This window comes from Lepidochelys kempii, chromosome 26, assembly GCF_965140265.1.
Source record: "Lepidochelys kempii isolate rLepKem1 chromosome 26, rLepKem1.hap2, whole genome shotgun sequence".
Taxonomy (NCBI): Eukaryota; Metazoa; Chordata; order Testudines; family Cheloniidae; genus Lepidochelys; species Lepidochelys kempii.
In genome coordinates this window covers 10,976,619-10,999,306 of record NC_133281.1, presented here as the reverse complement: position 1 = coordinate 10,999,306, position 22,688 = coordinate 10,976,619, and the positions used below count along the sequence as shown (strand labels likewise).

The 22,688-nt window shown below is 45.8% G+C and overlaps 1 protein-coding gene across 2 annotated transcripts in view; it reads right to left on the bottom strand.

The window, feature by feature from the left end:
* Positions 1 to 10,608: 10,608 nt before the first annotated feature.
* ANTXR1 (ANTXR cell adhesion molecule 1) overlaps positions 10,609 to 22,688 on the bottom strand; it is a 181,147-nt gene continuing 169,067 nt past the window's right edge. For both annotated transcript variants that reach the window (XM_073325259.1, XM_073325260.1), the window contains one exon: positions 10,609 to 16,761. In XM_073325259.1, the coding sequence (XP_073181360.1) occupies positions 16,489 to 16,761 (273 nt within the window). In that variant the 3' untranslated portion in view covers positions 10,609 to 16,488. The remainder of the gene's footprint in view (positions 16,762 to 22,688) is intronic.

Below are 22,688 nucleotides of genomic sequence, written 5' to 3'. Positions count from 1 at the left end.
GAGAAGGGGGGGAAAGCTGTGGCAAGCAGCAAGGGAGTTTGTCTGCCTTAATCTTTCTAACTAGAGTCAATTTGTGGGGCAGAGCTGCTCTGGGAACTGGGCTCTGGAGTGAGATCCCAGAATGAAGGAATTGCCTGTGCGCTGTTTGTGAGCGCCTCTGTTCCGGGACTGGTGTATACAATGTGCAACAAACAACTTACACTAAGAATATACTCGGTAGCTGTGCCACTAATTTCTCCACTTCAAGGAAACAGATCTGCCTGGCCCCAGTATCAGCTACTGCTCAGCAGAGGGGAGACAATACCATGACACACATGCTCTGTTGTGTGTTTCTGTATGTTTAGTTCATGATCTTCTTTGGGTTTTTGATTAAAGAAAGTACAGTCTGCTGATCGGAGCACATGACCTAGGGAGAAAGGACCGAAGGTGTTTCCTCTGGTTCCTTCATGGGGTAATCTTTGGGCCAGTAACTTAACTTGACTTTACCAATCTTTAGAATGGGCAGAGATCCTCATTGTTTTCAGAGCACGTCAAGATCCTTTGGTGAAGGGTGTCAGGCTGGGTCCCATGCCGCCTCTCATGCTTGGGAGAAGCACTCCATAGCGATCTGCAAAGGCCCCAACTTCTAACACGCTAGCATTTTCCTTTCATTTGTTCCCATGAGGTAGACAGCGTAATCCCAGGGAAGAAACCCAGGGAATTTCAGTCTTCAGATGGAAACAAGACTGCCTTTTGTATCAGTAGAGCCCAAAATACCTCTGATGATTAGCAGCCAGAGCAGGGCTTTTCTTGGTCTTTATCTCTGATGTCTTCCATTTACAAAGGATGTCCTTTCAAACCTTGCCAATTTTGCCTCCGACAAGTAGATAAAGTTACTTCCATGCATGGAGCATTACCAAGTTTTCTCTGCTTGCAATAGAGAATGCCGAGCTATTTAAAGAACTGGCAAACTTTTAAGGGGGACTGATCACTGTGTTTCTTTTTCAAAGACCTCCAATACTCTCGTGGCGGAGACCTCTTTCCAAACCACCTTTGCACACACAAAGCTCCTCAGAGCAGTCACTGGGGCCCAGATGGAACTACAGATATTTAAACCAGTCGAGCATCTGGTTCCACATCCTTAGTTTGTGTCTGTGGGGCACAGAGCACCCTGCAGGATGCCCTGGGAAAGAGTAAATGTTCTACAGGAGACCTTGCTGCTCTCCCCATGTTCTAGTTCTGCTCCCACTGACTTCAGTGGAAAGTTGTGACCTTGAGATCCAAAGGGAGCTGGGGCTGTTGCGTCATAAAGAGTTTAGGCCCCACAATTGGATCCACCTGGGTGCAGAACTCTTCCCCCATGGATCTGGGCCTTAAGTACGCATCTCTTCAGAGTCAGCATGAGCGATCGTTAACTAGAGGAGCTAATGGAGGATGTCTAGGAGGTGGTTGGCGAAGAACTTATGGGGTGGAAAAGAGGCTGGGAGGGGACATATTTGAAATACCAAGTAGGAGGGCCTTGGCAGTACCTTACTAAGCTGTTTGGCCTGGGCTTGCAGTTCAGGTCAGAATCAGGGAGAGTTCACTCAGCATCACTGCATGCAAAGAGCCTTGTCCGCTAGACCAGTACGAGATGGGGCACTTAGATAAAAGAACCTGATCTCCCAGGCATCTCTATCTGCGTGGAGGGTGGGTGCACCTCTCAGCTTGCTCCTGGAGCCCCAGGGTCAGACAAGCCTCCAGGATTTGAAGCAGCTCACTGAGGACTAGGTGGTGGCGACAGTACCTTGGGTGTGGAGGTGCATCGCAGCGGCCTCTCCTGCCACCAGCACCCAGACGATGGCAGAGGGCCTTTCAGGGAGCTAAGGGGCGGCTCTTACATGTGGTCTTTGGCAATACAGCCTGGTTCGTCCAACTCCCCAGTGCCTGCAGCCAGCTCCCCAGCTAGCCATGGCACTTCCTTGAGTGTGGAACAGCTGGAGAGCTAGAATTCTGGCCAACCTCTGCGCACCATGACAGGGATGGTTTTGCACAGGCCCACAGAATCTTACCTCTGGAGCCACGTGCTGTTGGCGTGAAACCTCCAAACCAGTTCACATCAGAGCTAACAGACTTGTCAATTTTCCAACCACTTGTGCCCCAGGCAAATCGCACAGGGGTCACCCAAATGTTTCGCCCCATTCCAACAGCAATCGAGAGAAAGCGTTTCCTAAATGCCTCCCAGGGACCACGCCGCTATAAGCCAGATCCTGCTTTCACTGAACTTAATGGGCTTGCTTTCCTGAGTGAAGCAAGCAGGACTTGACAGTATATTCTAGCATGCCAGTTCCTATTTGCATTACAAGCCCCACCTAGCTGTCCCAGCTGAGATCAGGGCCCCATTGTGTGAGGTGCTGCACGGACACGGGGACACAAACACACACACACACACACACCGAGTAAGAGGGAGAATTTCTGACTTTGGCAGCTTGCAATTTAAAGATACAAGACAGAAAGAGGAAAGCTCACCCAAATTTTACAGATGGGGAAACTGAGGCACAGAGAGGCTTGCTGAACGGGCCCATACAAAGTCTGTAGCTGATCAGGAAATTGAACAGTCTCCTAAGTCCCAGCTTACTGCTTTAACCACAAGGCACTTTCCCTCACCTGTACATAGAGGGTGAAATTCAGTCCCATGCAGGGGATCAGCAAAATGCCTATGCGTGGGGACGGGATTTAAGTCGCAGATGGACCGTTTGCTGGAAGTCAGTGGGAAACCTGCCCAGTCACACAGCACTGGCTCTCTTTGCTCCCAGCTGCTACATTGCATTAGGCACGGCCAATAAATACTTTCGTGACTTGCCTATTATTTTCCCACCTCAGCCATTGCTGTAGCTACCAGAGAGAGAGAGACGTTCTGCCACTGTGAATGGGGAGAGGGGCAATTCACACGGCCGAGGAGGTGGCCACAAGACAGCATCCTTATTAAGCTGTTGTTCCACAAAGAAGTCTTGGCACCCTGGCATTAGTCTGTTTATGACAACATTCTAGCCCTTCAGGGTGAGAACATCTACACAACAAAAACCCCCCCACAAGACTGAGTCTCAGAGCCCAGGGCAACTGACCCAGGCTAGTGCTCCGGGGCCAGAATAGCCAGGTAGACATTCCCACTAGGGCTGGAGCCTGGGTTGTGAAACCTGGTGAGGGGGGTGGGTCTCAGAGCCCAGGCTCCAGCCTGACCAGCACCATCTAGGCTGCTTATTTTTAGCCTTGTAGTGCAAGGGTTAGCCCAGGCTCTGAGGTGCCATGTTTTTGGGGTTTGTTGCAGCGTGAATATACCCTGTATGTCTATACTGTGCACCAAGGCCTGGTTTGGACTCAGGTTTGAACCCAAACCTCCCTTCTGTCCACACACAAATCAGTCCGACTCGGGTCAGCGAGGATTCAGGACCCAGGTCCTAGGACCCCATTGGGATGGGGGATGGGAGAGTCAGAGATCGAGTCCCACTGCGACTTGCTTCTAAGCTTCATTTTGCAGTGTGGATGCAACTCAAGATGCAGACCCAGATCACAAGGTCTGCACAGTGCAGTATGGATACATTAGCATGTCTGCAAGATGCAGGTCTAGCAACTGTAAACCCATGTTTATCATGCAGTGTGGATGCTCAAGTGAGGCTTGGAAACACACAGTCTACAAGCCCAGGTCCCACAGACCCAGATTTACAATGCAGTAAAGACAGACCCAAAGGCCCTGATCCTGCAAATGACTGAAAGCACCCCTGTATTCACATCCTACAACGACACCTGCACAAAATACACCTTGTGAGGCATCATTTAAAAACTAGTAATTCACAGCTCAATAGCAGCATGGTGAAAAGCGGGTAGCAACACTATGTAAAGTAATGAAACACCCTCCCCCCCGCCCAGTATGATGTTATTAGCACACATTTAAAACCACCCAGTCCTGCCTAGGCAAAGGTAATTAAACAGGTCTATCCTAAACAGAGGAGTGTGTGTTTACTTCAGTGCAAGTAGAATACAGGGTCCTCCAGACAGCAGGGGAAGGAAATGGCAGGAGACAAAGCAAATGTGCATTTAAGCAAACACAGGGGAAGAGAAAGAGCACGGAACCTCCTTCCGCACCAGACTCCATGTCACCTCCTTAACCATTTGAATAAACTTGGTTTTGAGGGATAATCTTCAGAAAAATCCACTTCAAGGGACAGAGAACCCCAAGTTCTCTCTTTCACCTAAGAAAACAAAGGCAGTCGCACATTTGGCCCCCAGGAGAGATTGTGACCAAGGAAAGGGTCAGACACCATCTTGCTGGATGAGCGGGGATGGGAAAGGCCATCTTAAATAAAGCCTTGAACCACAACTTGCTAGGTTAAGTTTCAGACTTTTTGATTCTTGTTTTCACTTGTATTTGCTTGTAACCATTTCTAGCTTCGTCTCAGGTACTCAAATTCACTGACAATCCTATCTCCTTTTAGTAATAAACTTGTTTTATATTTTAATTTAAACCAATCCAGTATTGTGTTTAAACTGAACTCCAGTTAATGTAGCAAACTGTTGCATATTGACTCTATACAGGAGCAATGAACCTTTAATATCTGAACTGTCCTGGAGAGGGCTAAACCGTGCAGAACTCTCGGTCTTGGGAAAATTCAGGACTGGGAGTATATTAGGCTCATCCTGCAAGTAGTAACCAAGACTGGTGGAAGCCAGAGTGCGGCTGGCGTGTGGCTAATGAGCTGATGGGGTCAAAGGCCATGGGACCAGGGCTGTAGCTATACCCAGATACTCAGGTACTACGACAGCAAAGCACCCCAAGGGATTCAAGGTTGTGGGGCAGGCGGTGACAACCCCTCACTGGTCTGTAACCACCAGTAGCAAAAATTCCCAAGGGCCAGTGATGGGACACTGCATGGGGAGGGCTCTGAATTACTACAGAGAATTCTTCCCTAGATGTCTGGCTGGTGGGTCTTGCCCACATGCCCAGGGTCCAGCTGATTACCATATTTGGAGTTGGGAAAGAATTTCCCCCCAGGTCAGATTGCCAGAGACGCGGGGGCAGGAGTCCCCGCCTTCCTCTGCCCTAGGGGACACAGGTCACTTGCAGGTTTAAACTAGTGTAAACGTTGGATTCTCTGTAACTTGAAGTCTTTAACCCATGATTTGAAGACTTCGGTAACTGAGCCAGAGGTCTATGACAGGAGTGACTGGGTGAGGTTCCCAGACCTGCCACGTGCAGGAAGTCAGACTAGATGATCATGATGGTCCCTTCCAACCTTAAAGTCTATGAGTATCAAGGCCTAACTGAGTAGTCAGTGGGCAGCTAGAGGCAAGGAAGCATTATTTGTTTAGGTTTAAGATAATAAAAAGACACCTAATCAAGGCTCTGAGCCCTAACACCCCATTAACACCACAATAAATACAATGAAATCCTGGCAGCATTAAGATAAGAGGTGAAGTTACAGTCTAGTTAAAAGAACCAATGGCTCATGAACAGCTGGGGGGAAAAAACCAACAAATTTGGTTTAGAAACAGTTTTCAGAGTAGCAGCTGCGTTAGTCTGTATCCGCAAAAAGAACAGGAGTATTTGTGGCACTTTAGAGACGAACAAAATTATTTGAGCATCAGAAAACAGACTCCAACGGGAAACTGCTGAACTGGAATTAATTTGTAAACTAGATACCATTCACTTGGGCTTGAATCGAGACTGGGAGTGGCTGGGTCATTACACAAATTGAATCTATTTCCCCAGGTTAAGTATCCTCACACCTTCTTGTCAACTGTCTGAAATGGGCCATCTTGATTAGCACTACAAAAGTTTTTTTTCTCCTGCTGATAATAGCTCATCTTAATTAATTAGCCTCTTAGAGTTGGTATGGCAACTTCCACCTTTTCCTGTTCTCTGTATGTATATATCTCTTCTTACTATATGTTCCCTTCTAGGCATCCGATGAAGTGGGCTGTAGCCCACGAAAGCTTATACTCTAATAAATGTGTTAGTCTCTCAGGTGCCACAAGTCCTCCTGTTCTTCTTTTAGGAATAGTGTTCTTGCTGTTTGGCCTGAGCATTACAGATCTGCAGAAGTTCTAATTCTAACCAAATGGAGGCACTTTGGGAACCAAGAGGATACATCTTCCCAGGCCATTTTTCTCATTTGATTGTTAAAACAATTGCTTAAATGCATGGGTTTGTTTACACAGGGAAAAAGAGCATCATAGCTATAGTGGAATAATGTTTCTGCTTTAGCTATGCCAGACAATTTCCTCTGGTAGAGAAGCCCTTATAAACACCAAAACTAGCAAGACATACATTGATTCAGCAATCACAGTCACCGACATCAGGATACAAGAATGCAAACATGCCAGTGTATTGCTCTATGCTTTTTGCTTTCCAAGGAAGTCTCCAGCTAGGAGCTGAAATGTCATAACCAAAACCAGATCTCATGTTGTTTCATCTCCCTGAAGCAGTACGGAGACAACACAAAAATATACAAGCACTAAAACCTGCTGGGCCTGACCCTGCCAACTGCTGAGCATCTTCTGAAAGCTGCTACATGCCCTAAACTCACAGTGACAGACACAATCAGGCCCTCAAAACAGAGATGATATAGGGATTCTGAGTGTGTATAAACAGTGGAACATCAATTCCTAATAGACTAGAAGGATTGCAAATTATGCCATGCGTCATATTCATTTCCCTGAACTTCTGTGCGCCTTAGTGTCTCTGTCTGTAGAATGGGTACAACAAAATCCCAAAGTATCTTTGGGAGCTACAGTAATTAATTAGTCTGTAAAAAGCATTGAAAATTCCTGCTCAGGTCAGGGTAGGGTGACCACACAGTAGGGGGGAAAAATCGGGACGGGGGTGGACGGTAATAGGCACCTATATAAGACAAAGCCCCAAACATCGGGACTATCCTATAAAATCGGGACATCTGGTTACCCTAGGCTAGGGCATGCTTAGCTCAGGAGATTTTCTCAAACCACAGGCCAAGACAGCACCCATATGTACTGCAGCTTCAGAGCACACAAAGGCTTTTAAAATTAAGAGGAAAATATCAGCCTTCCAGCAGATCCTTGAATCAAGAGACTTCCCCCTCCCCCTTTCATGATCAAATTCATTTAGGCAGGATCCACAATGACCTAACCGTAACCTGTTTATTGCACAAGATGCTGGCAGCATTGAGTTCTGATTAAGTCTGACTTTGCTCTTCTTCAAATATATATATATATATAAAAAGTGTGCGTGTGTGTGTATACTCATTCATTCACACACACACACCACACATTGCTGAGGAAAACTGCTCCTGATTTTCAGTGATTCTTCCACACACACCCCCCCCATATGCAACAGAATTTTTTCGGCAGTGGGAACCTTTTCTATTTGCCATTACGTTACCTTCCAGTGCATGTTGTATAGACGTGTTTCTTTAAAAAGGGCGTGAGCATCACTTAAAACCTCTCGGTCTTAAAAATTAAAAAAGAGCACAGACTCTGAACACATTTTGAATCCAGCAGGGGACTTCCATTGTGCTCCTTACAAGAGGTACGAACTTAGCATATGCAAACTGTACACATTATATATTAGAATTAGAAAAAAAAAATCATCCTGTTTCCTGCCCAGTGTAGAATTCTTGAGGCCAGAGTCAAATATCCTGGTGGGCTTTTAAAAGGGAGAATATTTATGACTCCGGATAACTCTCCTAACTGTGCCCCCAAAGCAAAAACGTGAATCCAAATGCCCCTGATGTTCGCGAGTGGGGGTGTTCAAATTATATAGCTCGGGCTGTCTCCAGACAATTTGCATGCCAAGATACATGTAGTCAGCTCTCACACTCCAGACTAGAAGATTGACACAGGAGTTAGGAAAGAATTATTCCCTTTCGCACCCACATGGGAATCACTGGGCAATTGATCATGGGCCCAATCCAATTCCATTCGAGTCAGTGGGAGTCTTTCCTCCTACTGCAGTGAGCTTTGGCTTAGTTTGTGTGCCCATGTGAAAAGGATGTGTGTTTGTTTGTTTTGCCTTCCTACATGGCTGCTGCTGGAGGCAGAAATTTGACTCAAAGGCACCATAGTTTCATATGTTATGGTAAATCCTCAGGAGTGTGTGGAGCTGCTCCTAAAACAAGAGGCTAATGGCTCCAGTCTGTCTCCTCCTCTAGGACCCTGAGGAAACAATCTCCTTTCCTTGTAATCTCACCTGCTCTGAAAAACTGGGAATGATACATTATGAAGACTAGGAATGATATAACATGAATTAGACTCACCACTCACGCTCCCTCTTTCAGGTAGTTCCAGCATTCCGCTCTCCGCTTCGCCCCCAACCAGACTGGGGACCACCTCTTGCTGCGCATTAGCTTCTTTGCAGGCTGACATTCCCAGCTGAAAGGCAAAACCCTGCACTGAACTATTCTGACCTTCCCTTATCCAGCCCAGAGCTGCTTAACCTGGGAAAAGACAGCAGCTTCCTGACCTTCTGGGAGTTTCAGGCAAACTCTGTACCAGGGAAACAAAGCACCACTCCCTGCTACTAGGCAGAAGCAAGCCCAGCTGGGGCTAATTAAGAGACACAGGTGAGTAATCAGCAGTGGCTAACAAGAAGCAGACCTCACAAAACACAGTAGCCTGCTACAGGCTTTCAAAAGTAGTTAGGGCCACAGATTTTGAAAGGTATCTAGACTCTTAACTTCTATGGAAGTCCTTAATGTTTTGGGGAACCTGAGCAGAGACACCTTACGGGACCTGACTTGCAGGGAGTCCTCTGAAAACCAGACCACTTTTAAGCTTTAACACCCGACATTACTAGTCAGACTTGGTCCTGAGAATGAAGCTGCTCCATCTCCCCAGGAGAGAGGTTAGAGTAGGGTAATGTTCTAAAATAGAGAGGAGAGAATTTATTTGAGACTGTACAGTTCTTTGTGGTTTTGTTTCCCATGCTCTCCTTTGAGTCCCTCAGGAAGTGATGACAATTTCTAATGCACTCCCCCCAAAATCCCCACCTGTTGGCCTCGATGCTCAGTGCAGAGATGAAATGCCTGGGAAAAGCCCTGAGTTTGAATCTCGTGCTAATTTTGGGGCTGGGGCTACAGCCTATCTTTGATAGCCTTTTCTTGTAGATGAGGACAGCTTGCAACTGTGCTGTACTGCGTTGCAGGGGGGAGGGTTGTGATTTTCCGTTGTCTTTCCCCTGACAAGCCCCAGAAATAAGGCTCCTTGTTCTGATGTGAAGAGCAAGACACTGCAAGCAGAGTGAGTCTCCTCCCATTGCCTTGCAGTGGTTAGGGACAGGTAGGTTAGATCCAACAGCAAAAACTTTGGGCCTAAGCCTGCAGTGTTAAATCTGCTGAAGGAAGCTGGGGGTATGCCACCGAAGAGCAGCCAGAGCCCACGTTTTCAGGGATGGCTACGGATTTTGGATGCCCCATTTTTGAGTCCCTGCATGAGACACCTAAGGCTTGATTTTCTGCAGATTTCAGTGAGAGTAGCAGGGTCCTCAGCACCTCAGAAAATCAGGGCTTTGGTGGCTCAGGTTGGGAAGGGAACCCCAAAACAGAGGACTCAGAAGGAGGGGCTGTCAGTATCTTGGGGTGCTATTTGTTAAGCAACGGCAGGGCGTCTGTGTGTGTACTCAGCACTGTACAGGACACAACACGGAGGCAATACCTACCCTAAAGAGTTTGCAGTACGAAAGGCTGGCTGTATTGAACAGAAGTTGCACTGATTTTAATTAATTGTTGTGGGCATTGTGGCAAAGGTGAGTCTTTAGGAGGATACAAATGGATAGGTGGGCTGGGAAACTGGTTCAGGCAGGTAGTCTGCAGTGAGGTGCAGCACACAACCTGAACATTACACCCTGCTGAATGGATTAGGAGAACATTTGCATGTTCCCAGCAAATTCAGTTCTGGCAACAAGACAGATGGAGAGACAGATCTGGCAAAGAATGTTGTGGCTTGTCAATTTGCAAGCTCCTATTTGCACACCGTGTGCGAGGAGGGCCCCAATTCAGCAAAATGCTTCGGCCCGTTACTTAAGTCCCATTGAATACGTCTACAGTGCAAAGGGAGGTTCGACTGTAGCATAAGTAAGCACACCCACTCTAACTTTAATCTAGTGTTGACATGGTTGGCATAGGCTTTAGTACAGGTCAGCTGCCTGAATACAAGCCCGCCAGGGACCCTGCGTATGTACTGGGGTTACTGGCCCATGCTGAAGTCTGTGCTATCATGTCTACACTTTTCAGAGTAGCAGCCGTGTCTACACTGCCATTGTTACCCACACTAGGTCGATTTAAAGCTAGAGTGCGCAGGCAAGCCCACCTTCAATTGCAGTGTAGACATACTCATTGAGGTCGACGGGACTCAAGCACATCCTTAAATTTAAGCCTGTGCTTACATGGTTTGCTGGATTGGGGCCTTGGTCATGCTGCTTATGTGTCCATCTTCATCAATCTCCCTTCATTTCCTCCATGGAAGGAAATATTCTATTAGAAACCCACAATAGCAGAACACCAGTATTCCACACTGAGGAAAGGGAAGTTTTACATGGAGCAGGTTCTCCTGCTTTTCTCCTAGTGCGTTCACCTTTGTCTAGTAAACAAAACATATGGAAACAGGCTTGAATTAGTGTAGTTCTTTAATAATAACCTCAAGATCAGCAAGGGTAATGACTGAATTTAACAAATGACACATGCAACAAACACAGGGAGTAGAACATCATCATTTAAACCTGGCTTAACTGTCCCCTTCCAACCAGTCCTGGGATATCAACACTGAAGTCAATATCGATCTATAAAGCATGTTTCCTTTCCACTGCTGCATCATCCCCAGCTATTAGCAGTATTCTTGACTCGAACACTGCTCGAGTTCTCAAAGAAACTAGGCAGCCCCCCCACTCCAACTCCCCATCATCTAAATGATGACAAAACATGTTTTGACACGACATGGAGTATCTGGAGAATTTGGAAGATCACAAGGCTAATCTGAACAAAGGCTTCAAATTACAGCCAGCAGCAGCTTGGAACTTTTCAGCATTTTGTAATGTTCTTAATCCTCATCAAATGCTACTGCATATTTCTTTCAGGCTGTTGGACACAGATTGACGTAGAGCATTGCATATAAAAAATGTACATGAATAAAGAATAATATAAGCCCCGGGCCTGAGTGTCCTAGTCAGAGCAAATCACTCAGAGCTGTTCATTGCGATCAACACCAATTCTATTACGTCTATATTTCTGCATGTGCAAGTGGTAAAAAGGATACAAAAAATGAAACCCTAATTCCTGTTGAAATTGCAGGGCAGATGTTTCACCATTCAGCTTCTTCCTTTTGTTCTGTAATGAACATTTGCCTCCAAATGGCTAGCTTGGAACGACAGCTTTGTAATATGTATAACAGGAAAGTTCTATTGGGAGAGGATACATAGGGTACCATATGTCTGTATACAGTACACCAGTTCATTCAACCTTGTTTGCATAGCATTAATTGTCACTGGAAGGCGTTGTGAAATTACGGCCAACGTTCTCAAACCTGGTTGCCTAAAGTTTCATAAGCCTGGTCAACACTACAAAGTTAGGCTAATGCAGCTACATCGCTCAGGGGTGTGGAAAATCCACACCCCTGAGCAATGTAGTTAAATCATCCTAACCCCAGTGCAGACAGAGGTAGGTGGACAGAAGAATTCTTCTATCAACCTAGCTACTGCCTCTCAGGGAGGTGACGGGAGAAGCCCTCCCATCAGAATTGGCAGTACCACTGTAGCATTTCGAGTGTAGACGAGTTCATAGATTCCAAGGCCACACAGGACCACTGTGATCATCTAGTCTGACCTCCTGCCTCACACAAGCCAGAGAACTTCCCCAAAATAGTTCCCACAGAAGATCTTTTATAGAAACATCCAACCTTGATTTAAAAATGGTCAGTGATGGAGAATCCACCACAATCCTTGGTCAATTGTTCCGTGAGTTAATTACCCTCCCTGTTAATTACTCTCATCATTATGAATTCCCACCTTATTGTCAGCCTGAATTTCTCCAGCTTCCCTTTCCAGCCACCTTTCTCTGCTCGGCCCCTAACTCCACCTCAACAAAAGGAGTCCGCTTTTCTTTCTCAAAAGTGCCGTGCACTTGTGGCTCCCCTTGATTTCAATGAGGTTGGTGGGGGCTCAGCACCTTGGGAACTCAGCTCGCTTCTACTAAAGTGCCCAAATATAAAAGTAGGAGCCTAACTTTAGGCACACAAGTTCGATGGGTTTGGGGCCAAGCCTCAGCTGACGTCAATCAGCATAGTCCCACTCAGTTGAAGATATGTCCTTTTGGTCTGAATTTCCATTCAGATTCTGGCTCTGGCAAAGGTGCCTTCACTTCCCTGCCCTCTCTCTCCACCCCCCACACCGTAGTTATTTCTTTTTCTCTCTTCATATTAATGCAATACAATGAAATTTAGATATGAGCGCAGCGACCCGGGTGGTTCCCCGTGGCCTGATTTTTCATAAATTCACAGGTTCTAAAGTCAGAAGGGGACCTTTCCAGTCATCTAGTCTGACCCTCTAGGGGCCTACCACAGGCAGCAGAATTTCACTCGGTCACTTCTGCATCAAACCCATCATTTCTGCCTGAGCTAAAGCATAACTTTAGGAAAGACATCCCATCTTCTAGTGATGGAGAACCCGTCATGTCCCTAAGTAAACTGTTCTAATGGTTAATTGCCCACACTGTTAAAAATGCGTGCCTTATTTCTAGTCTGAATTTGTCTAGCCTCAGTTTCCTGCCATTGGATTTTGTTATGCTTTTGTCTGCTAGATTATGTTTCGTACACCACATGCTGGCTAATACATAAAAGGACTCCATGCTTGTAAACCTAAACTGGCCCTTTATTAAGAGAACTGGCCCTTTATTTACAGGGATGCTGAAACTGCAGCTAGCATTCCAGCCACTTGCACACAGGCTGACTTCCTGAAGCCTTCTCTGAACACTTCCTTCCTGCAATCTGTGCTCCTGCCTCCAAGTTTCATGCAGGTTGCTACAGATTAAAGACCCATCTGCTATCAGAAACTTTCTCCCCTTTGGGAAAGGTCATTTCAGAGCTTTGCTGTTTAGGATCATCTCTTTGGGAACTTAGGGCCACGCATTTGAAGGAGCACGTGTCTGCAAAGAACAGTGCACCTAGATGTTTTGCACCTGCTGAAAGCCTCGTCAGAACACACAAATGGGCACAAAGGTCAGCGTTTGCCATGTCGCTTTCAATTTAGTACATGCACCTATTGCATCCCCAGAAAACGTGGCCGTGGTCCTGTGCCTGTTGAAGTCAATTGAAGAACTTCCATTGACTTCAGTGGCACCAGGCTCCAAAGCTGCATAATTGTGCACACATAGGTTGATTTTAAATACAACACTGGAGGTAAATTCTGCTAGCCAACATCTGCCCTGGTTTTGCTGAGTACATTTTACATGGTCAGGGTCTGCTGAAAACAAGTAACTTTGATTGCCCGTGGGCACTCAGATTCTATGTCCAGTTAATAACCAGCATGTTCAATGTCTAGTAAATAACTGGTCAATAACCAGTTAATGATTCTGTGTTCAGTTAATAAAAAATAGCCCTTTGCTTATCACTATACATACCCACTGCAGTATGGCTATAGACTACCCTAGATCCATGTACATGACTCCCATTCAGCAGATCGAGGGGCGTATGTAGCCCATAGTCCTTGTAGTTCAATTAATGCTATGTAAAGCAGGTATTCGTCACTACAGGAAATATTTGTACATTTATAAAAAGCAATACAAACATAAAGAACAAAAATACAACAAGCACAGCTTGATACAATAACATGCCATGAAATATCATTGGCTTTATAATAATTTACTACAACTTGAAAAATGTTCTTTTATCCACACTGGATAGGAAATGCTTCCATCTAACATATGGTAAGCATGCAATAACAATATATACAACAACAATTTGGAGTTTGCTTTTACTCATGAGAAGGATTGTAGTACAGGGATACATTAAAATTATTTTTTGGGGGCCTGATCGAGCTTTTCTGTTACTCTGTTTAAGTTTGGTTTTTTGGGGGTTTTTCCCTCTTAAATTGTGGTAAAGAATTTTTTATAGGAATCTGCAAACACTACTTTTAGTCCAAGAGTAGTAAAACTCATTTATTTTCCCCAGCAATTGTTCTGATTTACTGGTTGACACGACAAAAATATATTCTTAATGTCATTTGGTTAAAAAATAATTTTCTTTCCAAACTTTTTTGTATCGTTGAGGATTTGTTAAGAGAAATACCTAGCAATCCTGCAGGACATTATTACACTATTCCCAGTTATTACACTTTCCATCTTCAGCTATTTAACTAGATGGCATCCATCTCAAGGGGAAGTCCAACCAAACCTTTGCAGGGCTTTCCAAGATTTCCAGTCCCACTTGACAATCCTAACGTCATCTTGTTGAACCGACCAGTACCTGCTACAGTCTGAGTAGCATCTAACCCAGTGAATGTCAAAAGTGGGGCCTGCTCTGTGCTGCCTGCAGACAAAACAGTTGTGATGGTGGATACATCGGCCCTTTCACAGAACAGCCCGCACATGGCTGCAGACCTCAGAGCCATTGTGATCCCTGTATGAAGTTATTTGTTTCATATGACATAAGACACACTGACCAAAGGGTTAGTGAGTGCCAACTGGGATGAATCTGAGCCCGATAGAAAAGGACTGTTTATAAAGGTCCCGAACAAAAGATATCCCAGTTCATTCCTTGACTCGGTCTTTATCTTTATATCTGTTCTTTTCCTCTTTCTTGTATAGCCTTTTCCCCTGGAAAAGCAATATTTCCAACAACACGAGTAACTACTTGGCAAAGCGTATCTGTGGTTGAAACCACTTGCTTTATATGAGTATGAAAACTCTTTGACAGTCATAGAACTGTAGCTACAAAGATGATTTGTCTTTATGACGTGGCAATTTCCAGGGAGATATTCATGTCATGGGAGCTGATCGTAAAAGTAAACTGGGGGGGGCGGAGGTTTGACTTTAATCTTGATCTTATCTATTTCTAGCACTGTGTTACAAAGGCAGGTGCTCAGGAAGTTTACTATAGGTTAAAACATGTACATACGCAGTATTGTAAACTACGGGGGGAGGGTCCCACTGGGAAAAAGAAAAAAAGAAGGAGAAAACATGGAGAAATGCAGCCAGTGCATTTCTTGGAAGACTGATTCCCATCTCAGGCAACTTTGTGCATGACTTCGCCTTGGCCAACAACTGATAATGGAAGTGACAAGAGCAAAGTGTAGCCGCACTGTGTCCCTTTGACAAAGTGTATGGGAGACATCCAGTGCTTATTCAGGAAAGGAAAACAAAAATCAAAGCAGAGAAGTTGGTAAGGCAGAAGAAGGCAATTTACAAACAAAAAAGGCAGTGGTGAGATTCTGTGAAACTGATGACAATAACAGGATTTAAGGAGCCTAAGGGGATCGCAGTTTTTTAAAAAAACTTAATAGAACCAACCACTCATTCCCACTTCAGCTGTTTCAGAAACTTTCATTTTAAAATGGAAACGGTCCCTGAATTACTCTGCTGCACTCATCAGACAGGTGCCGTTAGCTAAGAGTAGCGTAATGACTCTTCTTTCAACCTTCTCTTCCACAGGTTCCTTTGCTCAGTGGTCTCCGGACCCCTACTGCCTGCTGAAAACTTTGAACGCTGATCTTTCATTAACTCTTCCTCTTCAGGTGTGGGGTTGGAGCCCTCCTGTGGGTTTTCTTTTTATTTTACACGTAATTCATTTTTCTAGTAGTACTTTGGCCTCGTTCACCCACACTTCCACATAACAACATACACAAATCCATAAGCCTGACACCTACTCCAACACCCTCCTGGGAACTAAAGGATGATGGCCCCGTTCATTCTCTAGAACAAAGTCCGTTGGGATGGCTGCTTTTTTTTTTTTTCCAGATTAAAAATCAAAGGTCTAACACTCCTCGTTATATTATCCTGCTGTTTACAGGTGTGTGAGAATAATCAGCTTTCCATATTAATCTGAAGCACTGCAACGAGAAGAGAACTCACGCAGTCATGGCAAAGTAGTCCATTGTGATGTCCACATGGTCTGTAGGAAGCTTTCAGCTGTGCCCTTCACCGTGGAGGATTGCCCTGTGGTCTCTGAATTTTCTAAGAGCTAGTCTAATTTCCAATTTCTTCCAGGATCACTGTGGTAACTCACAGAGGATGGGAGGGGGCAAGAACCTCGCTGAAGCGAACATTAGTGATTGATGTTTCTCCAGTGGCCTCATTTTTGCAGCCCCTGGATTTTGTCTCCTTGCTCGTTTGGCGACGCTTGATGCATTGTGGGATTATATATAAATAGATAAAAAGACTAATAAGTGGTTTGTTCTATTGTCACCCATTTCAGAATGTAAAGGCCTCCTATAACCCCCCCAAGACAGGTTTGTTACAGTACTGCTGAAAGAACCCTCCGAATGCTTCTGGAAGAGAGAGGGACAAGGTTGAACCCCTAGACGGAAGGGCGGGGGGGGGGCCTGGAGGGAGGAGGGGCTCGGTTGGGGGCCGGGGCCTGGGGAGGCGGGGGCAGTGGAGGGAGAGTGGATGATGGGGATGGGGTGGGAGGAGTGGGAGAACTGGGAGGAGGTGGGGTATAGATTGGGGCAGGGGGTGGAGGGTTGTAGATCGGGGCAGGGGGTGGAGAAGAGGGTGGGTGTGCGTGGTTGAGTGGGTATTTCGGCAGTGCCTCAGCATTCTTCACTCGGGTGAAATTGATACAGCGGCCCTAAAAGAGAAACAAAAAGGTTATTGAGCGTGGCGATGATGTAGGAGCCGAGGCCAGGCTGGTGGTGAAGTGGTACTCCTACTCACAAATCAGCCATCTACGTTTATTTTTCTGGGTGCACAGTCGGAGTCAAGGCCCCTTTATGGGCCAGATTCTTAACCCAATCCTTGTGGCTGCTCTGAGAAACCCAAAAGGGTTCACATCTGGAGTGAACCGTGCAGTAGCAAATGCAAGTTGACTAATCATGGATGGACCAGCCCCACATCTGTAACTCCAGCTTGCGTGGTATTGTGAAAGTGCACACAGAACCATCCTTGCGACCACTGCTCGCTGATTCTATTGCAGCCAGCATGTGTCTATAGCCAGCAGTCATAGCCTATAAGATCCTGTGAAGGGACATGAACAGGACCCTACCAAATTCATGGTCCATTTTCATAAATTTCACGGTCATAGCATTTTAAAAATCTTGAATTTCATATAATTTATAATTCATATAATTTCATATAATTCAGATAATGAAATCTTAAATTTCACAGTGTCATAAGAAAATATGAATATGTATTTTAAAAATGGCAACATAAAAACATGTAAAGCCCTTAAGCCACCATTTCTCAAACAGGGGGTCGCAAGTCTATTGGAGGGGGCGTGACAGAATTGGCACCCTTCCTTCTGCGCTGTCTTCAGAACTGGGCGACCGGAAAGCAGCAGCTGCTGGCCGGGTGCCCCGCTCTGAAGGCAGGGGTGTACTTTTGAATACTTTTACCTTCTAGTAAAGAGTAAAATCACACAAAAGACCAGATTTCACGGTTTGTGACACATTTTCCATGGGCGTGAATTTGGTAGGGCCTTAGACATGAATGTCAGCCAGGGTCGAGGCACCAGTGGTTAGAATGCCAGCATGGCAAAGGAGTACTACGGCTTTGTATTTGAGGAGGATGAACTGTTCCTTCCCACAACGCCTGCCTCATGGCCACAGAGTTTGGCAAGACCAACCTGGCTATATTGATGACTATGGCTGGATATCTAGATAATCAGGCATATCAACTAATCTGGAGGTGTCTCTGCAGGCTCTTGGGACAGTTAGCCTTATGATCAACTCAGTCCACTCATGCAGCCATCTGTGCTAACAGTGGTTCATTCTAGCTGTCCAGGTATGTGCATGACTACTATCACCCTAGGATCTCACTTGCCCTCCATGAAAACAGATGCAGCCCTATTCAAATACTACACAGATGTCCTACAGTTTCGTACCAGACATTTGCTTATGAGTTCAGGCATGCTTTTTCCCAACACATCCAAAGGATGGGAAATAATCAGTGCAATTATTCAGCAGTGGACCAATAACTCCAGTAAGAATTCCCCTACAATGTAATCCAGAGGGAAGACAGCTGTGAGAGTGACAGCCAGATTCAGCTGTCAGATATTGCTAGAAGTGTATCCACCCCCCACCACATCTGTACACACAGGGGCTAGAGACCGTGGGTGGCAAGCCTCTGAGATTACACTTGAATTTACAATCAGTGCCATTGTGTGATGTAATAGATTTTGCACAACTGCTCTCATTTTAGCAGAGTTAAGGCAAAATTCTCACCTTCAGAGTTTGTCTTTGGAGTATATTCCGCTGACAGATCTGCCACAGGTAACAATGGAACCTACTGACCCTGCTGCAGAATACAAGTGATTCCCAATCTGAGTCCTCTGATCCCACAGAGACGAGCCCAGGAGAAGAAATGGGCTGAGAAGTCAAATCATGGATTCAACAATATGGCCAGACTGAGGCACGAGTCAGCTCTCAAAATCAGGAGATAGCTTCAAAATCATGAGAGGGATATATTTGGGGGTTTTATATTTGCCTTCTGCTTTCTGAGCCTTTAGGATACATTTGGGTTACATCTTCAAGCTTTTATCTGCAACCAGGAGGGCTAGAAACGAACTTTTAAAAAAATGAAAGTTAAGAGTCTCATGCAATCACCTGACTCCAGCAGCTGGGGCTTTAAGAAAAACACCAAATATCACACGACTCATGATAAAATCTCAAGAACTGGCAACAATGGTTCATGCTTCCCCTTTCCTGCTGCTGTTAGAATTCTGGCTCAGAATTTTAGCAATGTCCCCCCCGACCTTTGGCTGATACAAAACTCCAGAGCCAACCCCCCTCCCCATGCTTGAAATCTGGAATTTGCATCTTGCATCTATATCAAATATTCTTCACTCATGTCCTGCTTCTAACTATTTATCAACTAGACAGGAGAGGGAGTATTATTTACCAAAACTAGTTGCTTGTACTGTATCCTTCCTGAAAGAGACAAACTGTTAAGTAGAATGTCTCCTTAGCCTGCTGCCCATGTGAAGCCAAAAAACTGCTTTCTGTAACGCTGCTATAAAAATGGTGCTAAGTTACAGTTTGTTATGTATTTTAAACAAAACCTTTGCCCTCTAAGCTGTTTAGCTTTTTCTAATAATTTCCACCTGTGAATGATCCCACAGTAAATTCTCTACTGTCGGAATCCAAGTTATTATATTACAGGCTCATTCTTCCAGATATGAACTCATACAAAGAGACACTGGAGGGCTTCTGAGCCCACAGTTTTTTTTCCATTTAGGGTGTTGGTGTGTGGGGAGGTCTGGGAGGTGAGGGGGGCTGGGGGGTGTTTTGCTTTTTCTGGTTCCTTTTTCAAAGTAAATGTTAGTGCTGGTGAAAAGATGCCAAACAGAACAATGATCCCAGGCAGAGGGGAGTGGTTCCAACGCACAGGAATGTGGTGGGATTTGAGGCAACTACATTAGGAGCGCTGAACCCTCTCTGTGCCATGGGGTAGTCTTATTATACCCATTTTACAGACAAGTAATCTGTGAAAGAGGAATTATAAACAGCTTGTCCATACCATCACATCACATTGCTGATAAAAAGAGATTAGAATCCAGCCATCCTGATTCTCAGTCCGCCACCCTAAACACTAGACACCACTGAATCCCAAAAACCAAATGCAAGCAAGCTACATGGAAGTTTTGCATCAGATGTCCCTCCACTCCAGACGCTTTGCATTTTTTAAATACTAATGGCCTGTTTTTCCAAAGTGCTGAGCTGGGTCTCATGCTCTGGTGCCCTGGACCTTTTGCAGCCATTTACACAAGGGGTCAGTGGTGGTGAATGCTACCAGATGAGATTGGGCCACATGTGGTGCCAAGTTTCAGAGTAACAGCCGTGGTAGTCTGTATTCGCAAAAAGAAAAGGAGTACTTGTGGCACCTTAGAGACTAACCAATTTATTTGAGCATGAGCTTTCGTGAGCTACAGCTCACTTCATCGGATGCATACCGTGGAAACTGCAGCAGATATTATATACACACAGAGATCATGAAACAATACCTCCTCCCACCCCACTGTCCTGCTGGTAATAGCTTATCTAAAGTGATCATCAAGTTGGGCCATTTCCAGCACAAATCCAGGTTTTCTCACCCTCCACCCCCCTACACACAAACTCACTCTCCTGCTGGTAATAGCCCATCCAAAGTGACAACTCTCTTCACAATGTGCATGATAATCAAGGTGGGCCATTTCCTGCACAAATCCAGGTTCTCTCACCCCCTCACCCCCCTCCAAAAACCACACACACAAACTCACTCTCCTGCTGGTAAAAGCTCATCCAAAGTGACCACTCTCCCTACAATGTGCATGCACATTGTAGGGAGAGTGGTCACTTTGGATGAGCTATTACCAGCAGGAGAGTGAGTTTGTGTGTGTATGGGGGTGGGGGGGTGAGAAAACCTGGATTTGTGCTGGAAATGGCCCACCTTGATTATCATGCACATTGTGAAGAGAGTTGTCACTTTGGATGGGCTAGTACCAGCAGGAGAGTGAGTTTGTGTGTAGGGGGGTGGAGGGTGAGAAAACCTGGATTTGTGCAGGAAATGGCCCACCTTGATTATCATGCACATTGTGAAGAGAGTTGTCACTTTGGATGGGCTATTACCAGCAGGAGAGTGAGTTTGTGTGTCGGGGGGTGGAGGGTGAGAAAACCTGGATTTGTGCTGGAAATGGCCCAACTTGATGATCACTTTAGATAAGCTATTACCAGCAGGACAGTGGGGTGGGAGGGGTATTGTTTCATGATCTCTGTGTGTATATAATATCTGCTGCAGTTTCCACGGTATGCATCCGATGAAGTGAGCTGTAGTTCACGAAAGCTCATGCTCAAATAAATTGGTTAGTCTCTAAGGTGCCACAAGTACTCCTTTTCATGTGGTGCCAAGTTGCCACTGGGGACAGTCTGGTCCAATGGGAGGATTGGGTGCTTAGCACCTTAGGCAATCAGGCTGTAGCTTTTAATTCAGTGGTAATTGTTTGATTCGTTGCATCGGCATAGGCAGCCAGATGGTGTGTCTATTTCAACAACTGCTGGGTTTGTCTCTTTAATTTCGATGCCTTCTAGTGGGTAGCTGGATATACATGTACCAACAATAAATCAGAAATAAAATGTTCCATTTCCTCCCTCCTCCTGCTCCGACGGCAGGCTAGAAAGGCTGCAAGATAGGATTTGATGGACTATGGAGGCTGAGGGGAGAAGACTGATGTGAAAATAGCTTCAGACAGCTTCTATGCAAGGGCGCTGCCAAAGATATCATCATTGTTTGTAGATATTAAGAAACAGCTGTCTGAATCTTAGACGAGCAGTAGAGGAAAGTGGATTCTGCTCTGAAATTATAAAATACCCTGCATGGCCTGCGGTTGAGGACAGGCTGTTTTGTGTGAACAGAGGTCATCTAAAGAAAACGGGGTTGCAGAAACACTGTCTTGCACATATAGTGTACACCCCGAGGGTACTCTAAACTGTGTCATGGCTGCAATGGCCATCTGTCAGTAAGAGACTGGTGAAGCTTGCCAGGCTCTGGCCAGGCCCTTTTGGCAGAACCCCTAGCTACCTGTTGTAATCGACTAGGCGGCCCCGTTGCTTTTCTTGAACGGTGGGTCTGAGAAGTGAGCCATCAGTGCACAGTGTTTTAAACTAGTTCCCACTAACATGCCTGTATTCATGCCTGTTCTCAAATGTGACCCTGTTTAGACTTGCACGACAGCATTACAGTATACAAGGAGCCCTCTTTCCCCTCTACTCTGCCCCATGCGTTGTCATTAAGGCTCCATTTACGCTATGAGCTGGGGGGGGGGTGGGGGTGATTCCCAGCTCGCATACATATGCTCTGTGCTAGCTTTGATCGAGCGAGCATGCTAAAAATAGCAGTGTAACCGTGGTAGCATGGGCAGCATCAGGATGGGATAGCTGCCCCGAGTCTGCATCCAGGGGATTCAGGGGGATTTGTATTCGGGGCGGCTAGCAACGGTGCCCATGCTACAGTGGCTACACGACTATTTTTGGTGGGTGAGCTCAGTGACAGCGAGCGCGAGTATGTCTATGCGAGCTGGGAATCATGCCCCTTCCTCCACCGGGAAGGCGGAGCCTTCGGATATGTTTACACTTCAAGCTGAAGTGTGGAGGAGATATACCCACGCTAGCTCTGATGGCGCCAGCATGCTCAAAATAGAGCGTAGCAGCAGCGGTGCAAGCGGTGGGAGGAGCTAGCTGTCCTGAGCCCGGGCCCGTCCGAGACACTAGACACATGCTCCGGGCGGCTAATCTCCCGCACAGCCATGGACCCATTCTACTTGTAGCGTGCTAGCTTGATCAGCTTGATGCCTCCAGCTTGAAACGGAGACATACCCTTACATCTGTGCCACCAGGGCGTGAGACACTGCTCTTCTGATCTGGTGGCATTTCCTGCCCACTTTGCACAGGAATAAATGACAGCATGCGGTTTAGGGCAATGGAGAATGGGGCCCGATATTTATAAGACCTGCCCCTGGATACAAGTAAACCTGGGACGTTACTCTGAAAGATTGCACTCCCTTTTGCAAAGATCTTCGCTGCATCT